The sequence below is a fragment of the Orcinus orca genome, chromosome 10, assembly GCF_937001465.1.
Source record: "Orcinus orca chromosome 10, mOrcOrc1.1, whole genome shotgun sequence".
Lineage (NCBI taxonomy): Eukaryota > Metazoa > Chordata > Mammalia > Artiodactyla > Delphinidae > Orcinus > Orcinus orca.
The window spans coordinates 41960755-41977780 of NC_064568.1; the positions used below are offsets into that span (position 1 = coordinate 41960755).

General features: G+C 41.0%; 1 protein-coding gene and 1 long non-coding RNA gene across 18 annotated transcripts in view; both read right to left on the reverse strand.

The window, feature by feature from the left end:
* The window catches only part of LOC125965666 (uncharacterized), a 313457-nt gene that overhangs the window by 149406 nt on the left and 147025 nt on the right, over window positions 1-17026 (reverse strand). The window lies entirely within an intron of this gene.
* The window catches only part of LARS2 (leucyl-tRNA synthetase 2, mitochondrial), a 278606-nt gene that overhangs the window by 149406 nt on the left and 112174 nt on the right, over window positions 1-17026 (reverse strand). For 15 of the 17 annotated variants that reach the window (XR_007479847.1, XR_007479848.1, XM_049716291.1 and 12 more), the window contains one exon: window positions 15607-15735. Coding sequence is in view for 13 of the 17 variants with exons in the window: in XM_049716291.1 (XP_049572248.1) it covers window positions 15607-15735 (129 nt within the window). In the remaining 4 variants the exon portion in view is untranslated. Of the gene's footprint in view, window positions 1-7435; window positions 7514-15606; window positions 15736-17026 lie in introns of all 17 variants that reach the window. The other 2 variants (XM_049716296.1, XM_049716297.1) reach the window with 1 other exon arrangement.

A 17026-nucleotide genomic window follows, 5' to 3' on the forward strand; every position in this document is an offset into this window, starting at 1 on the left:
CTGAAAGAGAAATTAAGGAAACACTCCCATTTACCACTGCAACAAAAAGAACAAAATAACTAGGAATAAACCTACCTAGGGAGACAAAAGACCTGTATGCAGAAAACTATAAGACACTGATGAAAGAAATTAAAGATGATACCAACAAATGGAGAGATATACCATGTTCTTGGATTGGAAGAATCAACATTGTGAAAATGACTGTACTACCCAAAGCAATCTACAGATTCAATCTATCAAATTACCAATGGCATTTTTTACAGAACTAGAACAAAATATCTTAAAATTTGTATGGAGACACAAAAGACCCCAAATAGCCAAAGCGGTCTTGAGGGAAAAAAACAGAGCTGGAGGAATCAGACTCCCTGACTTCAGAATATACTACAAAGCTACAGTAATCAAGACAATATGGTACTGGCACAAAAACAGAAGCATAGATCAATGGAACAAGATAGAAAGCGCAGAGATAAACCCACGCACCTATGGTCAACTAATCTATGACAAAGGAGGCAAGGATATACAATGGAGAAAAGACAGTCTCTTCAATAAGTGGGAAAACTGGACAACTACATGTAAAAGAATGAAATTAGAACACTCCTGACCACCATGCACCAAAATAAACTCAAAATGCATTAGAGACCTAAATGTAAGACCAGACACTGTAAAACTCTTAGACGAAAACATAGGAAGAACACTCTTTGACATAAATCACAGCAAGATCTTTTCTGATCCACCTCCTAGAGTAGTGGAAATAAAAACAAAAATAAACAAATGGGACCTAATGAAACTTCAAAGCTTTTGCACAGCAAAGGAAACTATAAGGAAGACAAAAAGACAACCCTCAGAATGGGAGAAAATATTTGCAATGAAGCAACTGACAAAGGATTAATCTCCGAAATTTACAAGCAGCTCACGCAGCTCAATGTTAAAAAAACAAACAACCGAATCCAAAAATGGGCAGAAGACCTAAATAGACATTTCTTCAAAGAAGACATACAGATGGCCAAGAAGCACATGAAAAGCTGCTCAACATCACTAATTATTAGAGAAATGCAAATCAAAACTACAATGAGGTATCACCTGACACCAGTTAGAATGGGCATCATCAGAAAATCTACAAACAGCAAATGCTGGAGAGGGTGTGGAGGAAAGGGAACCCTCTTGCACTGTTGTTGGGAATGTAAATTGATACAGCCACTATGGAGAACAGTATGGAAGTTGTTTAAAAAAACTAAAAATTGAATTACCATATGATCCAGCAATCCCACTACTGGGCATATACCCAGAGAAAACCATAACTGAAAAAGACACATGCACCCCAATGTTCATTGCAGCACTATTTACAATAGCCAGGTCATGGAAGCAACCTAAACGCCCATCGACAGACTAATGGATAAAGAAGATGTGGTAAATATGTACAATGGAATGTTACTCAGCCATAAAAAGGAACGAAATTCGGTCCTTAGTAGAGACGTGGATGGATCTAGAGACTGTCATACAGAGTGAAGTAAGTCAGAAAGAGGAAAACAAATATCGTATATTAACACATATATGTGGAACCTAGAGAAATGGTACAGATGAACTGGTTTGCAGGGCAGAAATTGAGATACAGATGTAGAGAACAAACATATGGACACCATGGGGGGTAAGTGGCGGGGTGGTGGTGGTGCTGGTGTCATGAATTGAGCTGTTGGGATTGACATGTATACACTTATGTGTATAAAACTGATGACTAGGGCTTCCCTGGTGGCGCAGTGGTTGAGAGTCCGTCTGCCGATGCAGGGGACGCGGGTTCGTGCCCCGGTCCGGGAGGATCCCACATGCCGTGGAGCGGCTGGGCCCGTGAGCCATGGCAGCTCGGCCTGTGCATCTGGAGCCTGTGCTCCGAAACGGGAGAGGCCACAACAGCGAGAGGCCCGCGTACCGCAAAAAAACAAAAAACAAAAAACAAAAAACACCTGATGTCTAATAAGGAAAAATAATGCAAACCATATATGGTTTTTATACAATTTAAATAAAAACTCTGATTTGTAAAGGAAGATTATACAGCTTTTGAGGACATGGGTTGGAATGCTTTTTAAATGTAATTAACCTAAAATAAGCCAGGCAGAGGAAGACTAATACTGCATAGAATCACTTATATGTGAAATCTTAAAAAAAAAAAAAAGAAGTCAAAGGCTAGAAACAGAGCAGAAAAGTGGTTGCCCGGTTCGGGGGTGGGGGAAATAAGGAGAGGTTGGTAATAGGGTACAAAGTTTCAGTTATAAGATGAATAAGGTCTGAGGATGTAATGAAAAACATGGCAACTGTAGTGATAACACTGTATTGTATAATTGAAATTTACTGAAAGAGTAGAACTTAAATGTTCTTACCTCCCCCCAAAAAGGATAAATACGTGATGTGATGGATGTGTTGATTAACGAGATGGGTGGAATCCTTTCACAATGTACACATACATCATATCACCAAGATGTACATTTTAAACGTCTTGTAATTTTATGTCAAATATACCTCAATAAAGCTGAAAAAAAAAAAATCTTCCAACAAACAAAAGTCCAGGACCAGATGGCTTCTCAGGCAAATTCTATCAAACAGTTAGAGAAGAGCTAACACCGATCCTTCTCAAACTCTTCCAAAATATTGCAGAGGAAGAAACACTCCCAAATTCATTCTACAAAGCCACCATCAACCTTATACCAAAACCAGAAAAAGATATCACAAAAAAAGACAATTATAGACCAATATCACTGATGAACATAGATGCAAAAATCCTGAACAAAATACTAGCAAACAGAATCCAACAGCACGTTAAAAGGATCATACACCATGATCAAGTGGGATTTATACCAGGGATGCAAGGATTCTTCAATATATGCAAATCAATCAGTGATACACCACATTAACAAATTAAGGAATAAGAATCATATGATCATCTCAATAGATACAGAAAAAGCTTTTGACAAAATTCAACACCCACTTATGATAAAAACTCTCCAGAAAATGAGCATAGAGGGAACCTACCTCAACATAATAAAGGCCATATATGACAAACCCACAGCAAGCATCATACTCAATGGTGAAAACTGAAAGCATTTCCACTAAGATGAGGAAAAAGACAAGGATGTCCACTCTCGCCACTCTTAATTCAACATAGTTTTGGAAGTCCTAGCCACAGAAATCAGAGAAGAAAAAGAAATAAAAGGAATACAAATTGGAAAAGAAGTAAAACTGTCACTGTTTGTTGATGACATGATACTATACATAGAAAATCCTAAAGATGTCACCAGAAAACTACTAGAACTAATCAGTGAATTTCGTAAGGTTGCAGGATACAAAATTAATGCACAGAAATCTCTGGCATTCCTATAAACCAACAACGAAAAATCAGAAAGAGAAATTAAGGAAACACTCCCATTTACCACTGCAACAAAAAGAATAAAATACCCAGGAATAAACCTGCCTAAGGAGACAAAAGACTTGTACTCAGAAAACTATAAAACACTGATGAAAGAAATCAAAGATGACATACAGCTGGAGAAATATACCATGTTCTTGGATTGGAAGAATCAATATTGTGAAATGACTATACTACCCAGAGCAATCTACAGAGTGAATGCAATCCCTATCAAACTAGCAATGGCATTCATTTTTCACAGAATTAGAACAAGATATCTTACAATTCGTATGCAAACACAAAAGACCCTGAATAGCCAAAGCAATCTTCAGAACAGAAAACAGAGTTGGAGGAATCAGGCTCCCCAACTTCAAACTATACTACAGAGCTACAGTAATCAAGACAGTACGGAACTGGCACAAAAACAGAAATATAGATCAATGGTACAGGATAGAATGCCCAAAGATAAACCCACGCACATATAGGCATCTAATTTATGACAAAGGAGGCAAGAACATACAATGGAGAAAATACAGCCTCTTCAATAAGTAGTGCTGGGAAAACTGGACAGCTACATGTCAAAGAATGAAATTAGAACACTCCCTAACACCATACACAAAAATAAACTCCAAATAGATTAAAGACTTAAATGTAAGGCCAGACACTATAAAACTCTTAGAGGAAAACAGAGGAAAAACACTTTTTGACATAAACCACACCAAGATCTTCTTTGACCCACCCCCTAGAGTAATGGAAATAAAAACAAAAATAAACAAATCGGACTTAATTAAACTTAAAAGCTTTTGCACAGCAAAGGAAACCATAAACAAGACAAAAAGACAACCCTCAAAATGGGAGAAAATATTTGCAAATGAAACAACAGATAAAGGATTAATCTCCAAAATATACCAACAGATCATGGAGCTCAATATCAAAAAAAACAAACAATCCAGTTAAAAAATGGGCGGAAGACCTAAGTAGACATCACCAAGGAAGATATACAGATGGCCAAGAGGCACATGAAAAGCTGCTCAATATCACTAATTATTAGAGAAATGCAAATCAAAACTACAATGAGGTATCACCTCACGGTGGTCAGAATGACCATTATCAAAAAAGTTAGAAACAATAAATGTTGAAAAAGGTGTGGTGAAAAGGGAACCCTCCTACACTGTTGGTGAGAATGTAAATTGATATAACCACTATGGAAAACAGTATGAAGGTTCCTTAAAAAACTAAAAATAGCACTACATCCCACTACTGGGCATATACCCTGAGAAAACCATAATTCAAAAAGAGAGATGTACCACAATGTTCACTGCAGCACTATTTACAATAGCCAGGACATGGAAGCAACCTAAATGTCCATCGACAGATGAATGGATAAAGAAGATGTGGCACATATATACAATGGAATATTACTCAGCCATAAAAAGAAATGAAATTGAGTTATTTGTAGTGAGGTGGATGGACCTAGAGACTGTCATACAGAGTGAAATAAGTCAGAAAGAGAAAAACAAATACCGTATGCTAACACATATGTATGGAATCTTAAAAAAAAATAGTACTGATGAACCTAGCTGCAGGGCAGGAATAAAGAAACAGACATAGAAAATGGACTTGAGGACATGGGGTGGGAGGGCAAAGCTGGGGCAAAGTGAGAGTAGCAGTGCCTGGACATATACACTACCGAATGTAAAACAGTTGGCTGGTGGGAAACAGCAGCGTAGCACAGGGAGACTAGCTCGGTGCTTTGCGATGACCTAGAGGGGTAGGATAGGGAGGATGGGAGGGAGGCTCAAGAGGGAGGGGATACAGGGACACGTGTATGCATATGGCTGAGTCCCTCTGTTGTGCAACAGAAACTAACACAGTATTGTGTAGCAATTATACTCCAATAAAGACCTATTAAGAAAAGAAAGTTAGAAAAATCTTAAAGCTTCTTAATATTTCACAGTCTTACCAAAAATTAACAAAAAACAAATGTCTGCCCTGGAATACAGACTGTGGGGAGTCAGGACAGTTCTTTCCATCATGGGCTGGACCACTGGATTCAATGTCCCTGTGAACCAAGTTTCTACGAAACAGGAAAGGGTCTAATCAATTCTACACCTTGGGTTTCCCAGACATCCAGTGACCAAGGGCAGAACTCACTCTTGTGCCATAAGATGACTCACTACTGTCCAGGAGGAACAAATTAAAGACCTATAACAAGATTACAAAATACCAAAGCCTGTCCCTTTCCCCTGGGCAGCAGATTCTAGTTGCTGGTCAAATTGTTATAGCCTATTTATTTAAAAGACACCATGTCAGTGCTGTCTTTGCCCACCTCGTTCACCTCTTGGTCTCTTCTACATCAGGGGTCCCCAACCCCTGGGCCATGGACTGGTACAGGTCCATGGCCTGTTAGGAACCGGGCCGGACAAGAGGAGGTGAGCGGCGGGCAGGCGGGCGAGCGAGCGAAGCTTCATCTGTATGTACAGCAGCTCCCCTTCACTCGCATTACTGCCTGAGCTCTGCCTCCTGTCAGATCAGTGGCAGCATTAGATTCTCATAGGAGCGCGAACCCTACTGTGAACTGTGCATGCGAGGGATCTAGGTTGCACTCTCCTTATGAGAATTTAATGCCTGATGATCTGAGGTGGAGATGAGGCAGTGATGCTAGCACTGGGGAGTGGGTGCAAATACAGATTATTAGCAGAGAGGTTTGACTGCACAGGGACCATAATAAATCAATTACTTGCAGACTCATATCAAAACCCTATCAGTGAGTGGCAAGTGAAAACAAGCTCAGGGCTCCCACTGATTCTGCATTATGGTGAGTTGTATAATTATTTCATTATATATTACAATGTAATAATAATTGAAATAAAGTGCACAATAAAGTAATGTGCTTGAATCATCCCGAAACTATCCCCCCCAACCCGTGGTCCGTGGAAAAACTGTCTTCCACAAAACCGGTCCCTGGTGCCAAAAAGGTTGGGGACCGCTGCTCTACATCATCCAGATCAAATACCCCCATTCTGGATATATAATGCCCACTTTCTTGTCTGTGATTTCTCTATGGGCAAGAGTATCAAAAACATTCACTGGAGGAACTCTAAACTCTCCTTTTGGCTTCTAAAATTTCTATTCTTTTCTATCACCATAACTTGGTATAATCCTTCCATAGTTCCACAAGTAACTAAACCTACAGTTCACATATGCCAACTAGACAATTTATCCTAAAAACAACAACAACAACAACAACCTGCCCACCAACATCTGGATTTATATTTTAGGGCCACCTGAGCCCTCCCAGTCCCCTAGGTGTTAACCTCTTCTTGGATGAGTGCTTTCAGCAGAAAGGGAATCAAGAAGTCCTGGCAGCTATAACTTGGAAATCATAAAATAAACTTCCAGGGTGTAAAAAACCATCATTTCCAGTTGTTCTTCTAACAAATGCTCTAAGTATTTTAAATTGAGTGAGAAGCCAAGAGGACAGGGAAACAACCCAGAAATTAGGACGAGTGGGACACTGCCCCCACTTCTAGACTGAAGGAACAAAGGGAGGAAGCAGAGATAACTGAACCCAAAGGCTGAGATCAGTTGCAGAAGCTGAAAGAGGCAGGTCTGGCCAAATGGAACTGGAATAATGAAGGAGATACTAACCAGGTCAGAGAGAGAGAAATTCCTTGGCTTCTTCCTTCCTCCTCCCCTACAATCTTGCCAGAATTCTTCCTGTCCAAAACCAGCCAGAGGCCAGCTGACACCAGAGCTTGGGAAATGTGGCCTGCAGAGTTCTGCCCTTCCACCATACAAAGCAAAGCAGGAGATTCATCTGACAGCAAACTAGTCAAAGACCAGCACAGGAACACTACAGGACTGCAAAATTTACCATGACTCGAGATATCAAAGGGGAGTGAGGGCCAGCTACTGATGAGGGGCAAACACAGGGATCAGAGCCCTGTCAAGTTAGACAGAGCTGGCCAGGAAGCGAGACCTAGAAGCTCAAGCTAGAACAGCCTCCGGTGTGGACCCAGTCACATGACCATGGCTTACCCAACAGGACCTCTTGCCTCCATTTGGGCAGAGCTATGGGCATCTCAGGGATGGCAGGCAGGATGGATGGCAAGCAGACTAGAAGGGATACAGGAGAACACAGTTACAGGTGACAATGTACAGATGAGGCTCTGGAGGGATATACCCTGGAAAATGATAGGGATCACTGTCTAGAAGGGCCTGGGGGGAGTGGGTAGTCAAAGGGGACTGTAGCTTATCTATGTTGTATCTCTCCTTTTTAAAGGGGAGAATATGGAATTTTATGTACAATTTAAAAATACTTTTTTTAAGAAGGAAGAAACGAACAGGCAAAAGTACAGTTCTTCCTCCAGCACGGGAAGGAAGATGAAGGAGAGTTAAGAAGACTTTGGAGGTTAAAAAGGGAAGGAAGCTGGGGCAGCTGATTGTCTGCCCTCCCAATGAGAGAGAAGTACCAATTCCCCAGGAATGTCCAGCTTTCTCTCCCTTTCATCATAAAACAAAACTTTATATTTGAAACCAATTTAGCTTCTAATTAAGAGCAACCATGGTTACTGCTTCTGAAAAAAATTGCTATTTTCAGAGAGTGCCGTGGTTTCTGTGGAGTAGATTCAACACTTTATTTCCAAGAAATGAGAAACACAACATTTAATTTTGTTGAGCAAGTTTAATAACTCACTATTATTACAGGTTGGGGATCAAAATGAAGCGAATACTTCAGGGTAAAGAATCTAAATGACAGTAACTAGACCCAAAACAGAAGACCTCTGGGAATGTGAGGCAGATAAATCAGGCAGTTTCCCATCAAAATACTGGACTAGCAACTCAATGTCCCTTTCAAATTACATCTGAGAGGATAAGCCCTGGAAATCTACTCTCTACTTTCAGATGCTCCAGAGATTAGAAAATCTGAAAACTAAATGGCATGCGATGCATTCTCTGGGCACTTCATAAACATTTGTTGACTGACTGGCCAACTGAAAGCTGATGAAACGTATATTATGGTTCACTTGCTAAGAACTCCCCTCACTTCCTGATATTTGTGGGTAATTGCATTATGATCATGCAGCTGCCAGACACATAGCCTCAATTTCCTTCCTCCTCCACAGGAAATAGCAAAAAGGCCCAAGCGGAAAACACTACTTGGGCAGTGCCCTGCGGTGTTTTGCCTGAGACAAATTATTCAAGGTCCAACTCTGTGAGGGGGACTTGGCAGCTTGATGCTTTAATTGCCCCGCTTCTGGCCCAGAAGGTGCTGAGGAGACCAGCTGAGGTGGGAGGTGGGTAATTTTATTTTCTAACCATCTGTGCACACAACATATGAAAACACAACAAAATCACCATATGGTGCTAAACTTTAAATATGTCATCAGACATTGTATGAGTTTAAGAAGAAACCGAATGGCACTGTGGTCTTTTCTGACTGCTGAAAGAGAATGATTTATCTCTGGCTTCAAGTGGTCCCCGCTTAAACATCCAAACCTCAGAACTACCGTATTACTGCTATTATTAATTGAGTTACACTGGAAAATTGCATTATGGTTTTTAGAGTTTTCTCATAGATCATTGCACATGAACCCTGCAACAAATCTGTGAGGTAGGAGGCAGGTGGGAGGCCACTGACACTGACTAAAGTCACAGATTCCTGATCAACTCATCACCCCCAAACCACCTCCCTCTCCACTTGCCAAGTCCACATGTAATTTACTTGTATGCCCAAGGCCTGGCCAACTTTGTGACTTTAGGTTTCCCCAAGAGAACTGTGATGATCATGGCCTCAGGCACATCTCCACTGACTACAACAAGAACGTGGGGGACCCCAATGATCTGCTTACACTCTTGTCTCATTTCTCTCCTTTGCACAACTTATTTGCTGCTATAGGAGGAAACCAAAGTAAAAGCAACCTTGAACTTTCCAAATCATCATTCTTGTCCATTCTCAAACCCAAATTACAATCTGTGGTCTGGCGGGCTCACAAAATACAAGGACAAACCACAGACTGGGAGAAGACATTTGCACTGTATTTAACTAACAAAGAATCAATAATCCAGACCATATAAAGAACTATATGAGGGACTTCCCTGGTGGCGCAGTGGTTAAGAATCCACCTGCCAATGCAGGGGACACGGGATCGACCCCTGGTCCGGGAAGATCCCACACGCCGCAGAGCAACTAAGCCCACGAGCCACAACTACTGAAGCCCACGTGCCCTAGAGCCTGCACGCCCTACAGCCCATGCGCCACAACTACTGAGCCCACGTGCCACAACTACTGAAGCCCACGTGCTGCAACCACTGAAGCCTGTGAGCCTAGAGCCCGAGCTCTGCAGCAAGAGAAGCCACAACAATGAGAAGCCCGCACACAGCAATGAAGAGTAGCCCCTGCTCACCTCAACTAGAGAAAGCCCGTGAACAGCAACTGAGACCCCCCCCCGCAAAAAAAAAAAGAACTATATGAACAGTAAGAACAATATGAAAAAGACAAACAACCCATGAGGAACTTGGCAAATAATGTGAGCAAGCCAATCAGAGAAGAGGAAACTTAAATAGATAAAAAATAGCTTCACTAGGACAGAACTCAGGAAAATGTAAATTGAAAACACAATTAGATGCCATTTCCCATATATGAAATTAGCAAAGATTTAAAAGCCTAACATTAGTAAGTATTGTCAGGGATGTAGGGCTATATGAAATGCCATTTATTTCTGGTAGGAATATAAATTGGCACCAACATTTTGGAAAGCAATTTGGCAAGACATATTTATGCTGAGGAGCGTACACTCTATGACCCAGCAATGCCACTTCTCCCACAGGCTAACAGTTAGGTGCAAGGATGTTCATTGGAACAAAAATCTAAAACAACCTAAAACTCTATCAATGTGAAAATAGATAATTAAATATTGTCATAATTATACAGCACTTAATGGATGAACTATAAGCACTTATAATGGATGAACTATAAACTATTGTGTATTTTGAACTGACTCAAAATACACAATACTACACACAAGTGTGTATGTATCCATAAACAATACATAGAATAAAAGCATGAAAACATGAAGGCAAAGGATAGACACTAGCTTTTTTTTTAACTGAAGGACTGGAATCTGATTGTGGAGAGACACAACTGTATCTGCAACATAGAAGAAAAAAAGCTGAGATTAACAAGATTAAATGGTAATATCTATTATATCAGGATGGCGGGTCTGAGTATTTAGAATAATGTTCTCTGTATTCCTGTGTTGGAAATGTTTATAATTTTTTAAAGTATCATATTTAAACTAAAGAGGATAGAGCCTACCTAGGGAAAGTGGATAGAGAAAAAAAAGAGAAGGCAGTCTAGAACAGAATCTGAGGTAGGGTAGACAAATCCCTCGAAAAACACAAATTAAAACTGACACAGAAAAAAAAAAATCAGAAGATCTGAATAGCCTTATATCCATTAAAGAAATAGAACTGTAATTTAAAAACTTTCCACAAAGAAAGCTCTAGGTCAAGATACCATCACTGGTGAATGCTATTGAACAATAAAGAAAGAAATAACACTAATAATACACAACACTTCCAGAAAGTGGGAAGAAGGGAACACTTCCTAGCTTGTTTTATGAGGCTAGCATAAACCTGATATTAAATACAAAGATATTACAAGAAAAGTAAATTACAGGTCAGTGTCTTTCAGGCACATAGGGATACTGACAAATGAATACAGCAATATATACATTCAAAAAAGCACATCACGACCAAATGAAATTTGTCCTAGGAACACAACGTTGGTTTAGTATTTTTAAAAAATCAATCAACATAATACATCACATTAACAGATTAAAGGAGAAGAACCATGTATTGTCTCAATAGATGCAGAAAAGGCATATGACAAAACTCAATACCCATTCATGATAAAAATTCTGAGCAAACTAGGAATACAGGAATAACCTCATTGCACTGCACTCTGCTTTACTGTACTTCACAGATACTGTGCTTTTTACAAATTGACGGTTTGTGGCAACCCTTCGTTGAGCAAGTCTATTGGCACCATTTTTCCAACAGCATTATTTTTTAATAAGGTATGTACATTTTTTTAAAGACATAATGCTATCGCACACAACAAACCACAATATAATGTAAACATTACTTTTATATGCACTGGGACGAAAAAATTCCTGTGACTCACTTTATTGCGATATCCACTTTATTGCAGTGGTCTGGAACAAAACCCACACAATCTCTGAGGTCTGCCTTTAAAGCAGAACTTTCCAACCTGATAAGAGTATGCAAAGATGGAGTGGAGCAGGAAATCCTTGTGGAGTAAACTGGGAGGAAGAAACCAAGTTGCAGCAAAAAAAACCTGGAGAGTGGGTCTCATGCCAAGAGCACAGTCTTTCACAGACGGGGAAATGGTCTACTGTATTACATGCCACTGAGATGAGACAGGATGACAGAGACACATCCAGGGAGGTCACTGGTGGCCTTGAAGAGAGCAGACTTGGTGCAAATGTCACTCCACTTTTTACTTCTCATCTACTGTTCTTATGTGCCTTAGAATGACTTCCATATCTCCATTCAAGAATTAAGCAAATCAGGAGGCTTCCCTGGTGGCGCAGTGGTTAAGAATGCTCCTGCCAATGCACGGGACACGGGTTCGATCCCCGGTCTGGGAAGATCCCACATGCCATGGAACAACTAAGCCCATCACCACAACTACCGAGTCTGTGCTCTAGAGCCCGTGAACCACAACTACTGAAGCCCGCATGCCTGGAGCCTGTGCTCTGCAACAAGAGAAACCACCGCAAAGAGAAGCCTGCGCACCGCAACAAAGAGCAGCCCCCACTCTCTGCAACTAGAGAAAGCCCGCATGCAACAACAAAGTCCCAGTGCAGCCAAAAATAAATAAATTAATTTTTTAAAATAATAATAATAATAAAGAAAGAATTAAGCAAATCAGGGACTTCCCAGGTGGTGCAGTGGATAAGACTCCGTGCTCCCAATACAGGGGGCCTGGGTTCAATCCCTGGTCAGGGAACTAGATTCCACATGCATGCCGCAACTAAGAGTTTGCATGCCACAACTAAGGAGCCCACGTGCTGCAACTAAGGAGCTGGCGAGCCGCAACTAAGAAGCCCACCTGCCACAACTAAGGAGACCACGTGCTACAACTAAAAAGCCGGCAAGCCACAACTAAGGAGACTAGCTGCCACAACTAAGGAGCTCACCTGCCGCAACTAAGACCCAGCACAACCAAATAAATAAATAAATCTTTAAAAAAAAAAAGAATTAAGCAAATCTACCAACAAATTAACAAATTATAGAAAAAGGCAAGCTTACTGAATTTTTCCTAGGCCTACTGACTGATTTTGAACCTAAGACTCCAATACTACTATATAATACAGTAGAAAGGCCGGTGTTTGGAAAAGCTGGTGCCCAAGGACTATGTACCGAATGAATTAATCAATACACATGTCAGACGTTGCTATTGCAGAGCAGATATTCCTTCCCTCCTTAGAGTAAGGATCACTGAACCTGACCTGAATCCCAATCCCTGGGACTAGTCCTGACATTGGGAGAGAAGGATTTTAAAACAACAGGAAGCTCAACAGGCTTTCACACTGTTGACCATTACAGAGATTTGCTTCTTTGTTGCCATTACCACTTAGAAATGGCTGGACAAGTTTTCACCATATTTGGCAGTTATTTGGGGGATGATCTGACTTAAATATGGGCTATGAAAATTAACAAGAAATTAAGTTCAAGAGAGCCTGGAGGATACCCGCCCCCCTCCAAGATAGCTTATCATCTTAAAGAGAGCAACTGAAACTGAGGAACAGAGGGAACCCTAGGTGCCTGCTGGTCACAATGACTAAGATACCATAAACCAAAAAACAAAGTGTGGTTTCAGGAACCAACCGAGTCACAGGATAGATAATACAAATAGCAGGTGATGATTTGCAGTCTAGTTGCTTCTCAGAAGGCAACTCCATGCAGCAGGCCCCAAGCAGAAGAGAGCAGATTCATTTATTAAATGAATTAGATTTCATTTCATTTATTAAATGACTTCCCAGAGTAAGTCAGATCAGTATAAATAATAATCAGGGCTACCACTTATTAAGGGACTATTATGTGCCAGACACATGTACTATCTCATTTAACCCACACAATGACCCAGAGGGAAAAATAATTATTATTATATTATTATCCCTATTTTAAAGACAAGGAGAGTGGGATTCACAGACATTAAATGACTTGTGCAGGGTCACTCAGTGAGAAAGTGGTACAATGGGGTTCAAATCTGGGTTGCCCAGTCCCTGGGTCCAGCCTGACCTTGGGCTTCAGTTACCGTAAGGGACTCCATTTTGTCTTTTGGGCCTAAGCTGCCTACAAGGGTCCCAGTATCTCTGGGCCTGGGGTTCTGCCTTAAGCCTTCTCTGTAACGTCTCACCCACCCAAGGGAATTAGCGTCCCACTTACACCCCCTCAACCACTTATCCGCTAATGTACCATAAATGTACAGTTTTGCTGTAAAAGTTTAATCTTCAGCAACTGGCCTGTACTCACTAATTTTCCAAAATAAGTTGGCCTAAGTAAAAAAAAAAAAAAAAAAAAAGATAAATCTAGTTGAAGAAACACAGATATTATACTTCATGACAAGAGTCAATTTATTCTGCACCACCTCTTTCTAATAAACATTGCAGAAGTGATGGAAAGCAGTATCTGGGAAAAATAATACCTCACATAGCCCAGGGAGACATCCCTTGTAGAAGGCAAATCTCTGAATCTGACAGTAAAAGTCATTAACTCTTCAAGTGACAAAGAGACATTATACCCTGACTTCCTTTTTAGGAATACTTCTTGCTGCCAATGTCAGTTCAGCACAAATTTTCAAACCAATTGTGACAATGGATTCACGTACCTTTCTAAAAGAAAATCTTGATAAAGGACTGGGAGGGGGCAGATACCCTTTATATAGACCCTGAGAGGTTAATAATAGCAACAGCCAGTGGCAGTGCCAGTAAATGTTTAACAATCAACTCTCTGGCAGAAAAAGCCCTGATTTGTAGGCTTTGCTGATTTCCATGATGTAAATACTCCCACCATGGTGGATTTCAAGCTACTAAGGTGACAAATAATTAACATGAAGTTGGGCAGACATGCCCACAGTTCTCAGGAGCTGGTACAAGCAGGCTCCAGCCCTCCACTGGCAATGCTAATATTTACTAGTTACGTACTTATGTGCCAGCTATGTGCTAAGTGCTTCATAGTCATCCTCTTTCAATCCCTGTAACAGTTCAATGGGCAGGTACTATTTTATCCCCATTTTACAGATGAGAGAAAACTAGGTATTAGAGACGTTAATTTAGTAATTAGTCAAAAGTCGAATAGCTACTAAGTGTTAAGGGCTAGCATTCAAATGCTGGCCATCTGGTTCAATGGTCCATGCTCTCAGCCCCTCTTTAATCCTGCCTCTCTCTGTAAGGTATTAAAGAAGCTGCTATGATCATTGCCACCTCATCTTACAGATGACGTGTTGGTAAAGAGTACAGCGCAGGCTCTGGGGTAATTGGCAGTGGGGTGAAGGCGTCTACCAACATCAGACATGCAAGGTTTCTTCTCCTCCTCTCCCAGGAAATTTCACCTTGTCCTTCAAGGACAGATGCTCCCTCTTTAGCGGAGCCTTCCCAAACTCCCACAGAGCTGTTACTCCCCACATATTTTTTTGTTAGGAAAATTTTACTTTTTCCATTATAAAATAAATACATGCTCATTAGAGAATACAGAAAATATCAAATACAAGGAGAAAAATCTCTTGTGGTCCCACTTCCTACTCACAGCATTTGTTCCTCATTTCTACTATTGGATTCATTCCCCTGTTCAATGTTTGTCTATTTATGGGTGTCAGCCCCACTGGACTGTGAACTCCTCCTGAGGAGATATCATGTGGTACCCACATTTGTATCCTCCTTCCACTGCATCCACACCCCATCTCCCTCCCTAGCACAACATCCAACACACGGCTGCCCCCCAATTAACCTGGATGCTTTATTATGTCCTCCAATTCATGAGAGGAAACCCTGAGCTTTTCACGTTTATCTTCAAAGCTGTCCTAATCTTAACTAAGATTGGTTTTCTTCCTTTGTCCTACATTCTTATTGTCCTGAGTCAGGCAGGAAAGTGCTATTCCAGCAGGCATCTTGCCTTACCTGCATCCCTCTCATCTTCTGGAAGCGTGCAATGGTGTCGCTGATGGTGTACACACGCACGTGGCCCATGTGCAGCTTGCCAGAAGGATAAGGGAACATGGAAAGCACGTAAAACTTGGGCTTTGATTTCTAGGAAAGAATGACAAAAAAATGACAATGAGTATTTATTAAGCATTCACGGGGAAACCCGCATGCACATAATATTTTGGCATTTTACTCAAGGTAATAATTTAACATTTTTAAAAGTTTTCTTTTAAAAAAAACCGTTCCCATAAGGTAAACTGACAAAAATGCCTAATACCAAACTTCAAAGCCCTGGCTTAACCTAAAGAATGTCCAAAATAATGCCAAACAACCTCAAAGTCCTATTACCCATACGTATTTTTAAATCTGTCTTTTTCTCTTTTAAAAGCTTCTCTTTTAGGACAGCTATCTAGGTCTTAAAGAACTATATGTTTTTCCAAATGAAGCTCTGACACATATGTCCATATAATTCAAGGAAACAATAGTGAATCACAGAGATGTGACATGTCTAAAAATGGAGCCCCTCCCTAAATTCCCTGTAGCTGCATGCAGACTTGGACTGAACAGTACGAGCAGGGTCCTCAGGCACCGGTTCAGGTCCCGGGTTTTCTGCTGTATTGTGAGCTTATCTTTCAACAGAAAAAGTTGAAATGGTAAGGTAATGAGAAAATTTTAGCTATTTCCCAGGGGGTGATCTACAGGCAGCCTCAGGCCAGGGTTACATAACTCTCCAACTTCCAAAGACACGGCTTCATCACGAGAAACACAGAAAAAAGGTAAATGCATTGGAACAGAATGAACACAGGGCGGGAGGTCCTCACAGGAACACTGACTTTTGGCACCTTAGTGCTTCCACAGTAAAATGGTGAATGCTGTCACGAGTTTGTGCACATGAGGGGAAAAGGCTCCACAGGAAAGGTGGTATCATTTAATTGATTCCTTACTGGGGACCTATTGTTCAAGGGCAAGGACCATGTTTTAATCATCCCTCCCCCCAACCCCACCTTCCCGGCTGCCCACCTCCCAGTTTAATAAATGTTGGATAAATGTTTGTCGGCCTTTGTGCTCTGAAGCCTGATAACAGGCCTCTGCAGCGCACTTATTACTGAAGGGCACTTTTCCCAGCACACTTCACCAATCCTATCCAGGTGACAGGAATGTTCCCCCTCTCCAATCTCAAATCCTCCCATGGGGGAGAAGGGGTGCCTCTGAAGAAAGGAAGAGAACAGGTAACTGCTTCTGTTTAGTCACTAAGGGTCTGGACTGTCTGATGTTATCATTACTTTTTTGCCACCTTCTATTTTTCTCTTTCTGTCCTTACTCCCTTCCATGAGCGCTACTAGAGTTCTTTAAGCCTTTGCTTCTTCAAAATGAATGAAAACAAATGCAAGACAGA